Source organism: Anas acuta, unplaced genomic scaffold (assembly GCF_963932015.1).
Source record: "Anas acuta unplaced genomic scaffold, bAnaAcu1.1 SCAFFOLD_208, whole genome shotgun sequence".
In the NCBI taxonomy this organism is placed as follows: domain Eukaryota; kingdom Metazoa; phylum Chordata; class Aves; order Anseriformes; family Anatidae; genus Anas; species Anas acuta.
Window position 1 is genome coordinate 13567 of NW_027076334.1, and position 14565 is coordinate 28131.

The following is a 14565-nucleotide window of genomic DNA, read 5'->3' on the forward strand; positions in this document are numbered from 1 at the left end:
GCTGCTCCGCAGCGTGGGCCTGGGGATCCAGGTGCTGGCCATCGAGGCGCAGGGCGGCTGGGCCGCGCTTCTCAGCGCCGAGAGCCACCTCTGGGGCGTGCAGGTGGTGGCCAGGTGAGAGCCCCTCGTCGGCACCATCCCAGCCCTGGAGGTGACAGGGGCTTCTCGGAGGAAGTGCTGCCACAGCATGGGTGCCCGTGGCCGCTGGGCTGGTGGCAAAAGAGAGCGCTGCAAAGCCAGGAGAGCTGGGCCCGCCCGGCTCGGGGCTGACGGCGCCTGCTTGCCGTTCTCCCTGCCAGGGAAATGAAGGAGTTGCCCAGGAGCCTGTGCGCCACCATCATCCACCAGCTGGTTGAGCTGCTCCGCACGGAGGCCTCCTCCTGGCAGACGGTGGCCATGGTCATCCTCAGCAAGGTGAGCAGGGGCAGCAGGAGCAGCGAGCCCACGTGGGGCTCTGCACAAGCCCTGCTGCCTCGGGGCCAGGCTTGGCTGTGCCCTGGCATTCCTGCCCTGGCATTCTTGCTGCTGAGCCGGCACTGCGCCCCACGTCCTTTTCAGCTGCTGGAGTGCACAGAGCTCGGCGACGAGCTGGACTGCATCGTGAGCCTCTTTGCCAGCTACCTGCGGAGCCCGTGCCTGGGCATGCAGAGCCTGGTGCTCAGGGCGATCCTGGGGCTCACCGAGAGGCCGGCCACGGTGAGCGGGGGCAGCCGGCAACGCCACGAGTGCCGCGGCTTGGGCTGGGCTGGCCCCGGGCTCTTGTGGCTCGGCACCTTGCCAGGCAGCGGGGAGGGGAAGGGGCGTTGGGCGGGCTGGGAGAGTGTTTTCGCCCAGGGGGCAGTCATTGCTTTCCCCAAAGGAAGGTGTTTTGTTCACACAGGCGAGGCAAACGCTCGTCCTGCTGCCGAGCATCACGGAGCAGCTGCAGGCTGCAGACAGCGACACCCGCGCTGTCGCTCTGCCCGTGCTCAGCACCATGCTGCGGCTCCTGGAGGGGAGGACGCTCAGCCTCGCGGCTCTGGAGCTGGCCGGCAAGCTCCCAGCCCTCTTTGGCGACGTAAGGCTGCGTCCCCATGGCTGCGTCCCTGGGACAGCCCGCTGGGGGCTCTCCCTGCCCGCTTCCCAGCCCTGGGCGCCGCGAGCCCTTGGGCAGGCTCGTTTTGCAGCGCTTTTGGGGGCTCGGGGACTTTGCCCCCAGCGGGACCCATGTCCCCCTCTCGCCCTCCCCAGGACTCAAGTACGGTGCGGCTTCTCTCTATTCGCCTCTTCCTCGACACGCTGGGCTTTGTGGAGGGCAGAGAAGAGAAGCTGCAGCAGGTGGCACACAGAAGCCTGCTCCCGCTGTCCTTCCACCTGCACGACCAGGACGAGAGCGTGGCCAAGGTGGGCATTTTGGTCCTCGGGGGAGGGCGATGCTGACTGCCCTGCCCTGCCCTGCCTTGGGGGCCCCCGAGCACCAGGGGTGCTGCAGCTGCTGGCAGCGTTAGTCTCCACTGAGGCCCCCTCCCTGCGGAGGGGCTGCGGGGGGGGGAGCAGGGTCTTCTGCCCAGGCTCTGCTGCCATCTCAGCTGTTCTGCAGGCCTCCCGGGAAGCCCTCCTTGGTGTCGCGCGCTTCCTGCGCTGGAGGCAGCTGGCGCACCTGGCCGAGACGCTGCAGAGCTGGAAGATCAGCGAGTGCCTGGTACGCACACTTCTGCACCCGGGGCCGGGGCCGGGGCCGCCCTGCGCTGAGCCCGCGCCCTTCCCTCTGCAGCTGGCCAGGAGGAACAGCGCAGCAGAGGAGTACCTGGCCCAGAGCCTGCCCTACCTGCAGAGCCTGCAGGAGCCCCTGCGGCGGGAGGCTGTGAGGTTCACTGGTGAGCCGCGAGCCTGGGGTCCCCCGTCCCTGTGCCTTCGTGCTGTGCCCCGGGGAGCAGCCGGGGGCGCTGACAGGCCGTGTGTCCCCAGGGCTCGTGGGGAGGCACCTGCTGGATCAGCACCAGAGCAAGAGCCAGGACATCTGCCAAGGTGAGCCAGGGAGGGGGATGGCAGGAGCCTGTCCCCTGCTCCCTCCTGGCTGTGCGGAGAGCTGGGGGCAACGTCTGCGGGGGGCCGGGCACTCTGCGGGTACAGGGCCGTCACCTCGCCTCTCCTTCTCTGTTCTCTCAGTCCTGCGAGGCTTGGCAAATGACCCCTGCGAGTCGGTCTCATCGCTGGCGATTCAGACGGGGCTGATCCTGCAAGCACCAAGGCCACGCTCACGCTTCAGCTTTCGGCAGCTGTGCTCCAGGCTGCAGAAGGCGTGGAGGAGGCGATGCTCTTCCCCGGCAGGCAGCTGAGCGTGCTGGAGAGCTCCCGGCATCTCCTCCTGCCTGCGGCGCAGCCCCGCTCCCCGGGCACGTTGCCTCCACTTCTCCGGCCTTCTGCGTGCCAGGGGCACGCCCAAAGCAGCTCCCGAAGCCCATGAACAACAGGGCTTCAGCCGGCGCCTCTCCAGCAGCGAGCCTGCTCCAAGACCCCCGCTTCGGCCTGGGACACTGCCAGGGATGGCACAGCCGCAGCTCCACTGGGCCACCCGCCCTCAGCGCGGAAAGTGGCCTCCTCCTCCTCCTTGTTGCCATCAGAGCTGGCCAGCAGCATCCTCAGCTACACGCAGGCTGTGCCTCCCCAGCCCCGGGGGCACTGTGCAGCCCTCCCTGGAGCGCAGCTCTGCGCACACGCCCCACGCCTGGGGGCCTCGCTCTTTTGCCCTCTCTCTGGCCTTTCGCGCGGTCTCCCCCATTTTCTTTCCCTTCCCTTCCCTTCCCTTCCCTTCCCTTCCCTTCCCTTCCCTTCCCTTCCCTTCCCTTCCCTTCCCTTCCCTTCCCTTCCCTTCCCTTCCCTTCCCTTCCCTTCCCTTCCCTTCCCTTCCCTTCCCTTCCCTTCCCTTCCCTTCCCTTCCCTTCCCTTCCCTGCCCTGCCCTGCCCTGCCCTGCCCTGCCCTGCCCTGCCCTGCCCTGCCCTGCCCTGCCCTGCCCTGCCCTGCCCTGCCCGTCCCTTCATTTTTTTCCTCCCTCTCCCTTTTCCCTTTGATTAAACTTTTTGTATCTCAAACCACAAGCTCCATGTGTCTGTCGTATTTTCTCCCCCTGCCTCTTGGAGGAGGGGCAGGGAGAGAGCGGCCGTGCTGGAACTCGGCTGCCCACCTGAGGAAAACCAGCACCCTGTTGGGACAGCAGGGGCGTGCTGGAGTGCTGCCTTTCTCCACTTCACCATTTTCCCGGAGGAAGGATCTGCCCCCTCTGACTCTGGCCAGCACTGAGTGTCCTTTTGGGTTTCAGACCATGCAGCCCAGAGGCTTTGAGGGACCAAAGAAGCCTTTTAGGATCCAACACCATTTTTCTCTTTCTGTTTTTCCTTCTCTGTTTTTATTTGTTTTCTATTTATTTATTTATTTATTTTGAATCGTACAGACCCAAGGCCTCTAGGATGCTGAGGATGCTGCTGGCCAGCTCTGATGGCAACGAGGAGGAGGAGGAGGCCACTTTCCACACTGAGGGCGGGTGGCCCAGTGGAGCTGCGGCTGTGGCTGATGCCACGCAGCCCCAACCCATGCATGCAGCCCCTGTGCCAGCAGGGTGCGGCCATGAGGTCACAGCGCCGCGCTGTGATGCTGTGCCAGGCCACGGGCACCTCTCTGCGCCGGCCCCAACGGCGGCACTCACGCGGCGGTGGCAGCATGGGGCGGATGTGGGGGGCTGCGGCCCCCACCCGCCTCCTCCTCCTCCTCCTCGTGCTGTGTGCCCGGGATGCCTGGGCTATGCCAAGGCGAGTGCTGGGAGCAGGTGGGCGCCAGCGCCGGGGGCAGCGGCAGGGCCGGATGCGGGCGAGTCGCCGGAGGGGCTGGGGGCCGAAGCCTGGGCTGAGCCCCCCCGGGGCCCCTGTGAGCCGAGCCATGCGCCGCGCTGCCCCGGCTCCAGCCTTCCCCTCCGTCGGGAGGTCCCTGAGCACCGCCGCAGCCTCGGGCATCTCACCCCGTGCCCCGGCCCCTCCATCACTGCAGGGTGCTCGGGGGCACAGCGGGCAAGGGGAACGTGTCTGCTCTCTGCTTGCTTCCAGGTGACGATGCGCTCGGCAGCGCTTCCCCAGCTCCTCAGCTGGGTCCTGGAGTGGAGCTCCAGGGGCAGCCCAGCGGTAAGTTGTCACCGTCCCCTGCCTCCAAAGCAGCAGCACTGGTCCGCGGGCGACTGGAGGTCCTGCGCAGGCAGACCACCCCCTTCCGAGGGGTCGTCCGCTCCCTAGGGGGGCTTCCCGAGGGAAGACTTGGTTGCAGCACGCAGTGGAAGCCCTCCTCACCTGTCCTGGCCCCCATCTGTGCCCGCAGGCCGTGCTGTTCCAGCTGCGCCGTGGAATCCTGCTCCTGAGACTGGGTGGCACCCCACAGGTACGTGGGCTACGGTGTGGCTCTTGCTTTCCTTGGGGTTTGTTGGTGGCTTTCTGCGCCAGCTGAGCAGTGCTGCAGCCTCTCCCTGGCCAGTGGGCTCTTCTCCACAAGAAGCGGGGACGAGTGTTTTTCCGCCAGCTCGCCCTGCTCCTGGGCCCTGCGCCGTGCCCCGGCCCCTCTGTCAGCCACCGCAGGGCGCTGGGGCAGAAGGAGCTCCCAGCACGCACTGGCAACGGTTTTGCTCTGTGCCTGTAGGTGATTTGTCCGGGACGTCCGAGCATGGTCCTGTCCTCGTGCCCCAGGGCGATCCCACAAGTAAGTCAGCGGGAGGGAGGAGCGAGCATTGCCCTTGTTGTTTGCTGCCTGCCTGCAATGGACCTTCAGCCTTCCTTGGCCTCAGCCGCGCAGGAGAGCAGAGAGGGAAGGGCTCAGGCTCGGTGACACGCCTGGGGCGCTTTGCCTTGCCAAGCTGTCTTTGCCAGCCGCTCCGCCCCCATGCGTGCTGCAGAGCCAGCGGGCACGGTGGGCTTGAGTTTCGAGCCTGGGCTGAGCTCTGGGGAGGCCCTTCTCTGGGCAGCTGCATGCACGCTTCGTTCGTTTTGTCCCGGCACGCTGGCACTGCAGGCCCCTGCTGCCTGTTTGCAAGAGGCTCCTGGGCGGGAGGGAGAGTCCAGGGCCGTGCAGCAATCCCCTGTGGGAGCTGCGCGATGGGAAGAAGCATCCCGCCCTGTTTGGTGGGAGCTGCTCTGTTCTGTGTTTGCTTGCAGGTGTGGCTGTAGGCGACGGCTCTCCAGCTTCCGCGCTGGGTCCTCGAAGAGCAAGGCATCAAGCGAGAAGAGGCCAAAGCTCCCAGAGGACCTCGGCAATCCTGCAGGAAATCCTGCAGGAACTGGAGGGAGCACAGGGTGGGTGTGCTGCACGGGGAAGCCTGAGGGGCTGGCTACAGCCGTGTGCATGCTGAGAAGCATCGCCTGCTGCAGCTAGAAGCATCCTCCTGCTGAGGAGCGGTCGCTCCCAGTGCAACTGTGCCGCTTTCTTGCCGAAGGGGCGGACGGAGAGGCTGTGCAGAAGGAGGCGCTTCCCAGGGGAAACACGCTGCCAGGCTCGGAGGGAGCGCCAGAGGCAGCGCCAGCGACCGTCCCGCCAGGTAATTGCCGTCCGGTGGCATGCTTAGCACAGAGCAGGTGCTGCCAAAGGAGCCTGGAAGCGCTCTGCAGGAGGGCTGTGGGCTCTGGCGCGTGGAGCTCAGCGCCAGCAGTGTGCCAGAGATGCTGGCGGGCCTCTGTGCCTGTGGGTGGGGATCGCCTGCCTCCCACCGCAGCCAGTTGCAGCCCGTGACCCGTACCGGAGCGTACCTCCCGCAGCACCTGAGCCCCGCAGCTTGCCCAAGTCCCCAGGGGCCCAAAGCAGCACCGCAGCAGCGAGTGGGACCCCTCCTGTGACCTGCGGCCCAGGGGGCTGCACGGACTCGCAGAGGGAGCCTCTCCATCCACCCGTCTGTCCGCCCGTCCTTTGGCATCCTCTGTGCCTAAGCCATGCTGAGGCTTTCCCTTTCTCTCCTTCTTGGCAGTGCTCTCGGAGCCCGGAGAAGCCCGCCACACCGGGGTGTTCCAGTTTTTTCAAGAGAATCCAGGTACTGAGCAGCCCGTGAGCGGGAGCCGCGAGCATGGCGGCGGCGCCTTCTGCTGCAAGCAAGGCAGCTTCTTCCCGGAGAGGCTGGCAGCGGGAGAGCGACCGTCTCGGCACTGCCAGAGCTCCCGCAGGCTGCCCAGCAGCGCGAGGACGCGCTAAGGCCCAGAGCTGTTCCTCCAGGTGCGGCTGGCGAGAGGAGCGCGAGTGCCTCGGCCGGTGCCGCCGTGCGCAAGCACTGCCTCGTGAGCACGGCGGCAATCGTGGGCTCCCTGCTCTTCAGCACACTTCTGTGCTGCGGGGTCATCCAGCTGCGCAGGAGAAGACAGCAGTGAGCGGCCGTCTCTCGCCCCAGCTCCCCGTCGGCCGGCTGCCGCTGGCCTTGCAGCACCGCCGGTGAGGTGCTGCGGCGCGGCCGCCGGGTGCTGCCCAGCCTCCTCTCTCCGCAGGCGCCTCTCCGCAGCCTCAGAAGCCCGGGCACCGAGATGGGCCCAGCGCCAGCAGCCGCCACCCGGGCCTGGACGAGCGCACCCCAGCCGGCTGCAGCGCGACCGGCCCAGCGCCCTCCAGCCCCCGAGGATACCACCCCCCCGGCCCCCACCACCGTCCCGGCCCTCCTGCCAGGGCTGGGGGCGGCCCCCCCGGCGTGCGGGGCAGCGGGGGGGTGAGGACTGGCAGCCGTCCGGCAGCTTTTCTGAGTAAAGCTCTGCACCCGAATCGCCAGTGTCCAGGCTGTGCTTCGCCTCGCGCTAAGTGGCCAGGGGAGGGAGAAGCTACAAGCAACCTGCGGACACCTTTCCCCCCTCTCCAGCCTCTTCTGCCGCTTGTCCCCGCTCTCTTGCCCTGCTCCAGCATGCAGGCCCTCCCATGGCATTGCAGGCCTTCCCAACGGGGTCCTGCATGGGCTTCCCTTTCTCTGCGAGACCAGGAAAGGGGAGGCACCGCCATAAACAGGCTGTTCCCAGTGCTGGCAGCCTTGGGGACACCAGAGCATTCCAGACACGAGCTGGGGCTCTCTTCCGAGCAGCTGCGAACGAGGCTGTCCCTTCTCAGATCCGCTTTCCAGCCAGCAGCAGAACAGAGGCAGAACCTCTTCCTCCAGCTTTCCTGCTTCTTTCGCGCAGTTTGCCTGCCTGTTCTTTGTCTCCTTGTCCTGGCCAGCCTGTTGTCCGGCACCCTGTGGGCTGGACACACAGATAGCTCTCTGTCTCCTCAGGCTTTTCCTTAGAGCATCAACAAGTCCTGAGCCCTGCGGGTTGGATGGCTGAGAGAGGGAGTTAGGGGGATACAAGAAATCATTAGCCACTAAAAAGGAGGAATTATCCTTTCAAACAAGGCTTTAGAGTCCAAGGAAGAGGCTTTCTGCCCTAATATGTGATGCTGGGGCCAAAAAATGTCAGGGCAGCGTGGTGCACACTCCACTCTCTGCTTCCTCAAAATGGATGTTTGGACCCTAAAATTCAGGCCTCGGCTCCTAGAATGAGGATTTGGGGATTTGAAAGCAGGGCTTTCTCACTTACGGCTTTGCCATCTAAGAAGGACGCATTGCATCTTATAATAAAATTGTGGACCCTAAAAGTAGGGAATTGCCCCTTGGAAATGGCAACCTACTCTGTAGGATTGACGTGTAAGCAAAGACGGCTTTGGATCCCAACTATAGGCTCTCTTGTCCTGAAAACGTCCTGAAAGCTGGGTGCTTAAGAACAAGGCTGTGGTCTATACAGAGGAGCCTTGGTGCCATGCCTGTATGCTTCTCAGCTGCAAAGAAAGGGTGAGAAAAAGGGTTTGGATCCGCAAAAGATGCTCTTAGCCCTGAAGAGAAGGGGTTATAGGGTGAAAATGAGGCATTTGGCCCTAATGAGGAAGGCCCCAAGAAGGCGGCTCTGAATTCAAGAGGTGGGTCTCTGGGCCCTAATATTAAGGCTTTGGTCACCAAAAAGTAGACTCTTGGCCCTACAAAGGAGTAGGTAGGCAATCAGGAGGGGGCTTAGGATCCCAAAGCAGCGTCTGGGCCCTGAAAATCAGGGTTTGGAGCCTGAGCATGAGACGTCAGCCATGAAGAATGAAGTTTTAGAGCCTAGCATGGGAGTCTCTGGACACTAAAATGGGGCTTTGAACCCAGAAAATGAGCCTTTGTACCCCAACCTGAGGCTTTGAGTCCCAAGGAGAAGGCTCTGGGTGCTAAAAAAGAGGCTTTGGGCTCTCAGGTTGAGCCTTTGGGACGTGACTGTCAGGCCTTGACTCAGCAAATGATGATCCTGGCACTGAAAAGAAGGGTTCGTTCTCTAAAAAGGGCTTTTGAGCCCAAGGAAGAGGCTTTTTGCCCTAATATGTGATGCTGGGGCCTAAAAATCATGGACAGTGCAGCCTGCTTCCTCTGTCTGGATCCTGAAGTGATGCTTTGCTCCCTCCAGATGGGTGTTTGGACCCAAAGAGGAGGCTTTGGACTCTAACATTCAGGCCTCATCTCCTAGCATGAGGATTTGGGAATTTGAAAGGAGGGCTGTTCCTCTCCAATAAGGCCTCGCCATCTAAGAAGTCCGCATTGCAGGGAACCAGGTCCGTTGTGTCCGTTGGGACAGGACCTGCCACAGAGGCCCTGCTCCCGGTTCCAGAGATGGTCCCTGGGCCCTGATGTGGCAATAATAAGGTTATAATAAAATTGTGACCCTAAAAATAGGGGTTTGTTCCTTGTAAGTGGCAGCCTGGTCTGTAAGATTAATGTGTAAGCAAGAAAAAGCCACTAAAAAGGAGGGGTTACCCTTTCAGACAAGGCTTTCAAGCCCAAGGAAGCGGCTTTCTGCCCTAATATGTGATGCTGGGGCCTAAAAATGCTGGACAGTGCGGCCCGCCCTCCACTCTCTGCTTCCTCGAAATGGATGTTTGGACCCCAAAATTCAGGCCTCGGCTCCTAGCATGAGGATTTGCGAATTTAAAAGGAGGCGTGCCCTTCTGATTGCCTTGGATAAGGCAATCAGAAGAAGAGTTCAGATACCAAGTGGAGGTTGTGGACCCTGAACATAGGGATTTGGGGTGAAATAAGGAAGCATGGGGCCCTAATAATGAGGTTTGAGACGGTTAAAATATCAGGAGGGGAGGAGGCAAGAGGCAGTGAGGAGGAGGAGAGGGCGTGTCTTGTATCTCCAAGTCAGGCTTTGGAGCTGAAAGCTGGGCCTTTGGACTCTGCAGCTCAGGGTCTGGATCCTGAAGTGCTGCTTTGTTTCCTCCATCTAGGTTTTTGGACCCGCACAGGAGGATTTGGACCCTAAAATTCAGGCCTCGGCTCCCAGCATGAGGATTTGGGAATTTGAAAGCAGGGGTGTTCCTCTCAAAGAAAGCCTCGCCATTTATAAAGGCCGCTTTACACCTTGCATTGAAAATGTGGACCCAAAAAATCGGGCATTGTGCCCTAAAAATGGCACAATGCCCGAGCTGCCATTTTCAAGGAAGAAATCCTTGTTTTTAGGGTCCACACGTTCATTGTAAGTTGACAAGCAGCCTTCTTAGATGCTGAGGCCTTCTTTGAGAGGCCTCACCCCATTCCAAATTCCCAAATCCTCATGCTGGGCCGCACTATTAGGGCGAAATGCCTCATTTTCACCCTATTTCCCCTTCTCTTCAGGGCTAAGAGCATCTTTTGCGGATCCAAATCCTTTTTCTCACCTTTGCTTTGCAGCTGAGAAGCATACAGGCATGGCACCAAGGCTCCTCTGTATAGACCACAGCCTTGTTTTTAAGCACCCAGCTTAAAAATCATGCACAGCGCAGCTCGCTTCCTCTGTCTGGATCCTAAAGTGATGCTTTGCTCCCTCCAGATGGGTGTTTGGACCCAAAGAGGAGGCTTTGGACTCTAACATTCAGGCCTCATCTCCTAGCATGAGGATTTGGGAATTTGAAAGGAGGGCTGTTCCTCTCCAATAAGGCCTCGCCATCTAAGAAGTCCGCATTGCAGGGAACCAGGTCCGTTGTGTCCGTTGGGACAGGACCTGCCACAGAGGCCCTGCTCCCGGTTCCAGAGATGGTCCCTGGGCCCTGATGTGGCAATAATAAGGTTATAATAAAATTGTGACCCTAAAAATAGGGGTTTGTTCCTTGTAAGTGGCAGCCTGGTCTGTAAGATTAATGTGTAAGCAAGAAAAAGCCACTAAAAAGGAGGGGTTACCCTTTCCGACTGCGGCAGAGTCCCGACTTCTCGCCCCGGAGTACTCACACCAGCAAAAAGCACCAACCAAAGCCTGGGGGAACTTTGGTACAGCACAAGAGAAGGGAGTGGAGGTAGCGGAGCCGCATGGCAGAGCTGCTGCTTTTCACCAGTTGATCATCCCTGATAATTGAAAGTAAGGCTGGGTGGGATGACCCCCACCCCCAGTCCTGGCAGCAAGCTTGGTCCACAACACACTGGAATAACGATTCTGCTCCCTCACACCCCTACAGCTTCATCATCTGACACGGGTACAGTCAAAACAATGGCATACACGAGTAAAAGTCAAGAGTTGACATAGTAACTCCAGGATTTGGCTATCAACTGTCCGAGAAATCAGAACACCGAAGCTTCACAATGTGCCCAACATCGAGTTGTGCCAAGGGGGGAGGAAGGAAGAAGCTTTACGTTTAAGCCTTCAGAGCATCGCTCCATCAGAAGATCGATTTGCAGCCACCGTGGCGTGCCAATGGAGATCTTTCTGTGCCAAAAGAAGTGCTTTGTCCTCTCAATAGCGAAGGTAGCCACCTATAGTTACAGAACGGATGCACAAGCCCTTAACTCTGACCAGCAGGGAAATTTAGGACAACTGAGTGCAGATCCTGCCAATTTCTACCCGTTCGGACTGTGCTTTAAGTCTCATTGCAAAGCCTCAGTTAGAAAAAGGATCACCTCGGGGTATCCAACAAGAAGAACAGTTTCAATTTTTTTTATTTTTTTTTTAAATATACCATAGGACTACGCGGTTCAACTGTCAATCATCTCGGAGAGTTCAAGGAGGAGCTCATCCTCGTCCTTCCCTAGGTCTAAGTCAATCTCGGCTTCCAGTCTGCCTCCTGAGATTTCCCAAAGTAGCTTCTCCAAATCTTCATCCGCAGATAAGGGCGTGTTCCCTGTGGAACTCAGCCGGCGTGTCCGTGCCTCTTCTAGCTGGGAAGAAGCTGAGGTCGAGGTCTCGAGTTCGATCTCCATCTGTTCCTCAAATCTTGCCGGGCTTCCAAGACGCACTTCAGGTCTTGGGAGAGCAAGAAAGAACAATCAGGATATGCCATTTCTTAACGGGAAATCCCTTTTCTGCAAACCGGCTCTTAAAACTGTAGGCAAGCCCTCCTACGCTTCAATCTTACACAGGGATTGTTATCAATCAACCCAGGGCTACATTTAGAGCCCGATGTGTTACCAGGTACATTTTTCAGTCTGGGGCTTTATCTGTGAAGCCAGGGCACCTGGAGTTGAGGTGGCATTCTTGAGGACCAAAAGGCAGAGGACACTACTCCTCATCTATCACCTCCCGAGGAAGTAGAACTTCACCTCCTCCTCGTTCAGGTATTCAGACAACCCAAGAAGTCACTGGAAAGCTGTGCTGACTTGCAGCATTTAAAGAAAGCCTAATTAAGCAATCCTGCTAGATTTCCTGCTAGAAAGTGGTTTCAGGTGACTTATTCCTTTGATGGATTTGGGCTTTAATTATCTCAGAACCCTCCTTTTTTCCCACATGTGACAGAACTTATGTTTCCCTGGGGATATACACTGATTAAGAAAAAGAACAAGTTGGGGTTGTCACCTGTTTTGGGCATTTTCTTCAAGTCTGATGGCTGGGACGTGCTCCGGCACGTCTGAAACACCCTAGAAAGCAGCAAAACAGTATTTATGACACATGGGTAAAAGATTCCTTAATAGCTTTTTCCTCCACACTGCTTCTCCTCTGGCATTGCGGAGCCGTGGCCAAAATACAAAACCAAGGTGCTCCTGAAGAAAGTTCACATTCACCTGGAGGTTACTCATGATCTTGTGTCTTTTAAGAACATGGCATTCATGGACAAAATCCCCCCCACCAGAGAAATCACAGCATCAGAGTACCGGTTAAAGAGTGCCATTCAGCTCATAAATACAGAAGGGTTCTACAAGCATCCTGTAGACAGCTACTGGATTTCCAAGGAAACAGAAGGCCTGCAGAACGTTTGCCTTTTCCACCTTTTCTCCTAGAGGAGGGTAGGAATTTAACAAGGGATCCATCTCTGCATTAGCCCCTGGCCTTACCATGGCTGCTTTTTTGGCTGGAGGTCCCATCATGTCAGCATCCAAAGCAGTCCGGAGTTCCACAGCTGCTATGGCAGAGGGATAACTCCCAGGTGCCTTACGTTTCAGTGCCTTCTTCTTGGGGAAAGTGACTTTCCCACCCGAAGGCTTCGCAGATGTCATCAAGTTGGCTAGAGTAAAAGGAAGAGAGAACTGATGCAGTCTTGCTCTGCCTCAGGAAAAATCCAGGTTCTCTTCATCATTTCCACAGTCCTTCTACACAGTTAAATGCATTTGGCCAGCAGAATTGCACCGCCATTGCCTGGATTCTCAGGAATGTTTTCCACATAGTAAACTCTGTCTACCAATAATCCATACAAAGGAACCAAGAAACCGAATAGCTACAGTAAATAAGAATCCAGGACAAGGGAAACCTCAGACACATAGCAATCCTAAGTGCAAGCTAGGTTCACAAATATAGACAGCTTTTATATTTCAAGTCCTGCTCCCTCTAGGAAAGGGAAAAGCAGCAGTTAGAGTACGACAAGAGCGTATGCAACTGTTGTACCAGCTTCCTCTCCCTTGCAGTGATGTCCCACAAAGATGTTCTACAAAGTCCAAATCTGTAGTGTCATTTTCTAGTCTCCCGTTCCTTACCTAACATCTGGCTGGCAGAAAAAGAAACAAACTAAGAAAAAGAAAGTCCACACTTCGCTTCGTAGCATTGCGTGCCAAAATGCACCCAGCCAGAGTTACAGCATGAGAATTGTCATCTTCTGTCTGTATTTCAGAAGACAACCTAAGTAACTCTTAACCTTCAACACTTTTAGCTTCCCGGCCCTGAAATTGAGCTGCCACTTTCCCTGCTGGTTCAGTATGAAAGAAGCCAGCAGTAGATTTGACAGCAGCTTCCTCCTTCCCAAGCTTCTCTTGTTGTTCTCTCTGTTGCCACTTCTCCCACCGTCTCTCTTCAAAGCTCTTCTCTGGACATTTACGAGTTCCACTCTGCTGAGTGGGCTAGAAGGAAAGAAAAGTAGTGCATGAATAGGACAAAAAAAAAAAAAATCCGTGGAGATTTCGTTAAGAAAATCTGATCAGCAATCCCTCCAAAATGGTCTTGATGTGGAACAGCATATTAATATCGTTCAGGTTACTGTTGTGTTTTTTTTTTTCCCTAAAATTCTGCCTGTAACAAGAGCCATGCTTTACTATGGACACAGTCTCACATATCTGCAATATCCACTATGGCAAGCTTCTTTAAACAGCTAGGGTGTTCTGCTGTACATCTATTTATCCCATTCTTTTTAAGCAGCAGAAAGTCATACAAGTTCCCCTAGACAGTATCCACAGACAGATTGATTTCCTTGAACACAGAACTCTGGCCTTCTGCATTAAATCCTTCATGTCTGACAGATCAAGTCAGTAAGAACAAAAAGAATTCCCTCCACGTTAACTGTGTAGATTTCAGCTGGTGCTAACAGGGTTTCTTTGTTGCTGTGGTATAAACAGACTGATTCCAAGTTTGAGGAGTACAGAGTTGTCTGGAAATGCTGCTGGCGATAGGATTTAGACTGCACTGCAGCTCCTACCAGATGCTGAAGGGTAAGAACACACTCAAGAGGGTGGCACACGGTGAGTAACCAAACTTGTCAGAATGATCAGAAATTGTACGAATGTATGTGTGTCTTCACAGAGGACTCACCTGTACATCAGGTACAGAAGAAAGTTTAGGAAAAGGCCGGTTCAATTCCACTGCCTTCTTTTCTTTTTTTAAAGCACCTGAAAAAGAAGACCAAAAAAAGTTTGGTCAACGGCAGAAATAAAGAAAGCTGGGTACTTGTTTCCTTTGTGCATTTATTTCCTTGTGCCCCATGAGAGAGAGAGAGAAAGGCTACAATGTGCAATCCATTCAGCAATTATCCATGAAGCAGATCCTGAGCAAACTGAACTTGCTCAAGATGGGAAGCACCTCACTGGGGCAGGCATTAAAGCATCTGTTTATGGAGCACCTGTTAGTTTTGTGCTCCATAAAGATTTCTGCTCTGCTGGGGCAGGTCCGGGTTGTGCTGAGGGAGCTGCACGAGCAGGTCTTGCCCCTGCGCTGGAATCTTCAGTTTTACCATGCCCTTCAGCCTCGGTTTTGGCTTGAGTTTCGCGTCTCTGAAGAGCTTTCTCACGACGGATTTCCTCCAGTGTTTTCACATGGATCTCTCCCATTGGCTTAGCAGCCTTCCCTGTCATCATCAAGAAATGAGGAGAAGCACCAACATTTAAAGAGAGTCCAGCAATAGTTTCAGTCTCCAACATTTGTCAG

General features: G+C 56.9%; 3 protein-coding genes across 3 annotated transcripts; 2 read left to right on the plus strand and 1 right to left on the minus strand.

Annotated features, from left to right (window-relative positions):
- Positions 1-566: 566 nt before the first annotated feature.
- On the plus strand, positions 567-2396 carry LOC137849310 (uncharacterized). The gene is made up of 3 exons (XM_068668836.1): positions 567-1856; positions 1948-2007; positions 2149-2396. The coding sequence occupies exons 1-3, from the start codon at positions 977-979 to the stop codon at positions 2316-2318; spliced, it is 1110 nt and encodes a 369-aa protein (XP_068524937.1). The 5' UTR covers positions 567-976; the 3' UTR covers positions 2319-2396.
- A 1051-nt stretch (positions 2397-3447) lies between these two features.
- LOC137849303 (uncharacterized) lies at positions 3448-6218 on the plus strand. The gene is made up of 7 exons (XM_068668832.1): positions 3448-3521; positions 4022-4152; positions 4343-4402; positions 4658-4717; positions 5170-5307; positions 5448-5549; positions 5973-6218. The coding sequence occupies exons 1-7, from the start codon at positions 3448-3450 to the stop codon at positions 6191-6193; spliced, it is 786 nt and encodes a 261-aa protein (XP_068524933.1). The 3' UTR covers positions 6194-6218.
- Positions 6219-9922: 3704 nt separating this feature from the next.
- LOC137849304 (zinc finger CCCH domain-containing protein 11A-like) lies at positions 9923-14558 on the minus strand. The gene is made up of 6 exons (XM_068668833.1): positions 14261-14558; positions 13954-14030; positions 13076-13268; positions 12273-12442; positions 11797-11858; positions 9923-11247 (listed from the first exon to the last, which is right to left on the minus strand). Exons 1-6 carry the CDS (start codon positions 14556-14558, stop codon positions 10980-10982), a joined length of 1068 nt encoding a protein of 355 aa, XP_068524934.1. The 3' UTR covers positions 9923-10979.
- Positions 14559-14565: the final 7 nt, after the last annotated feature.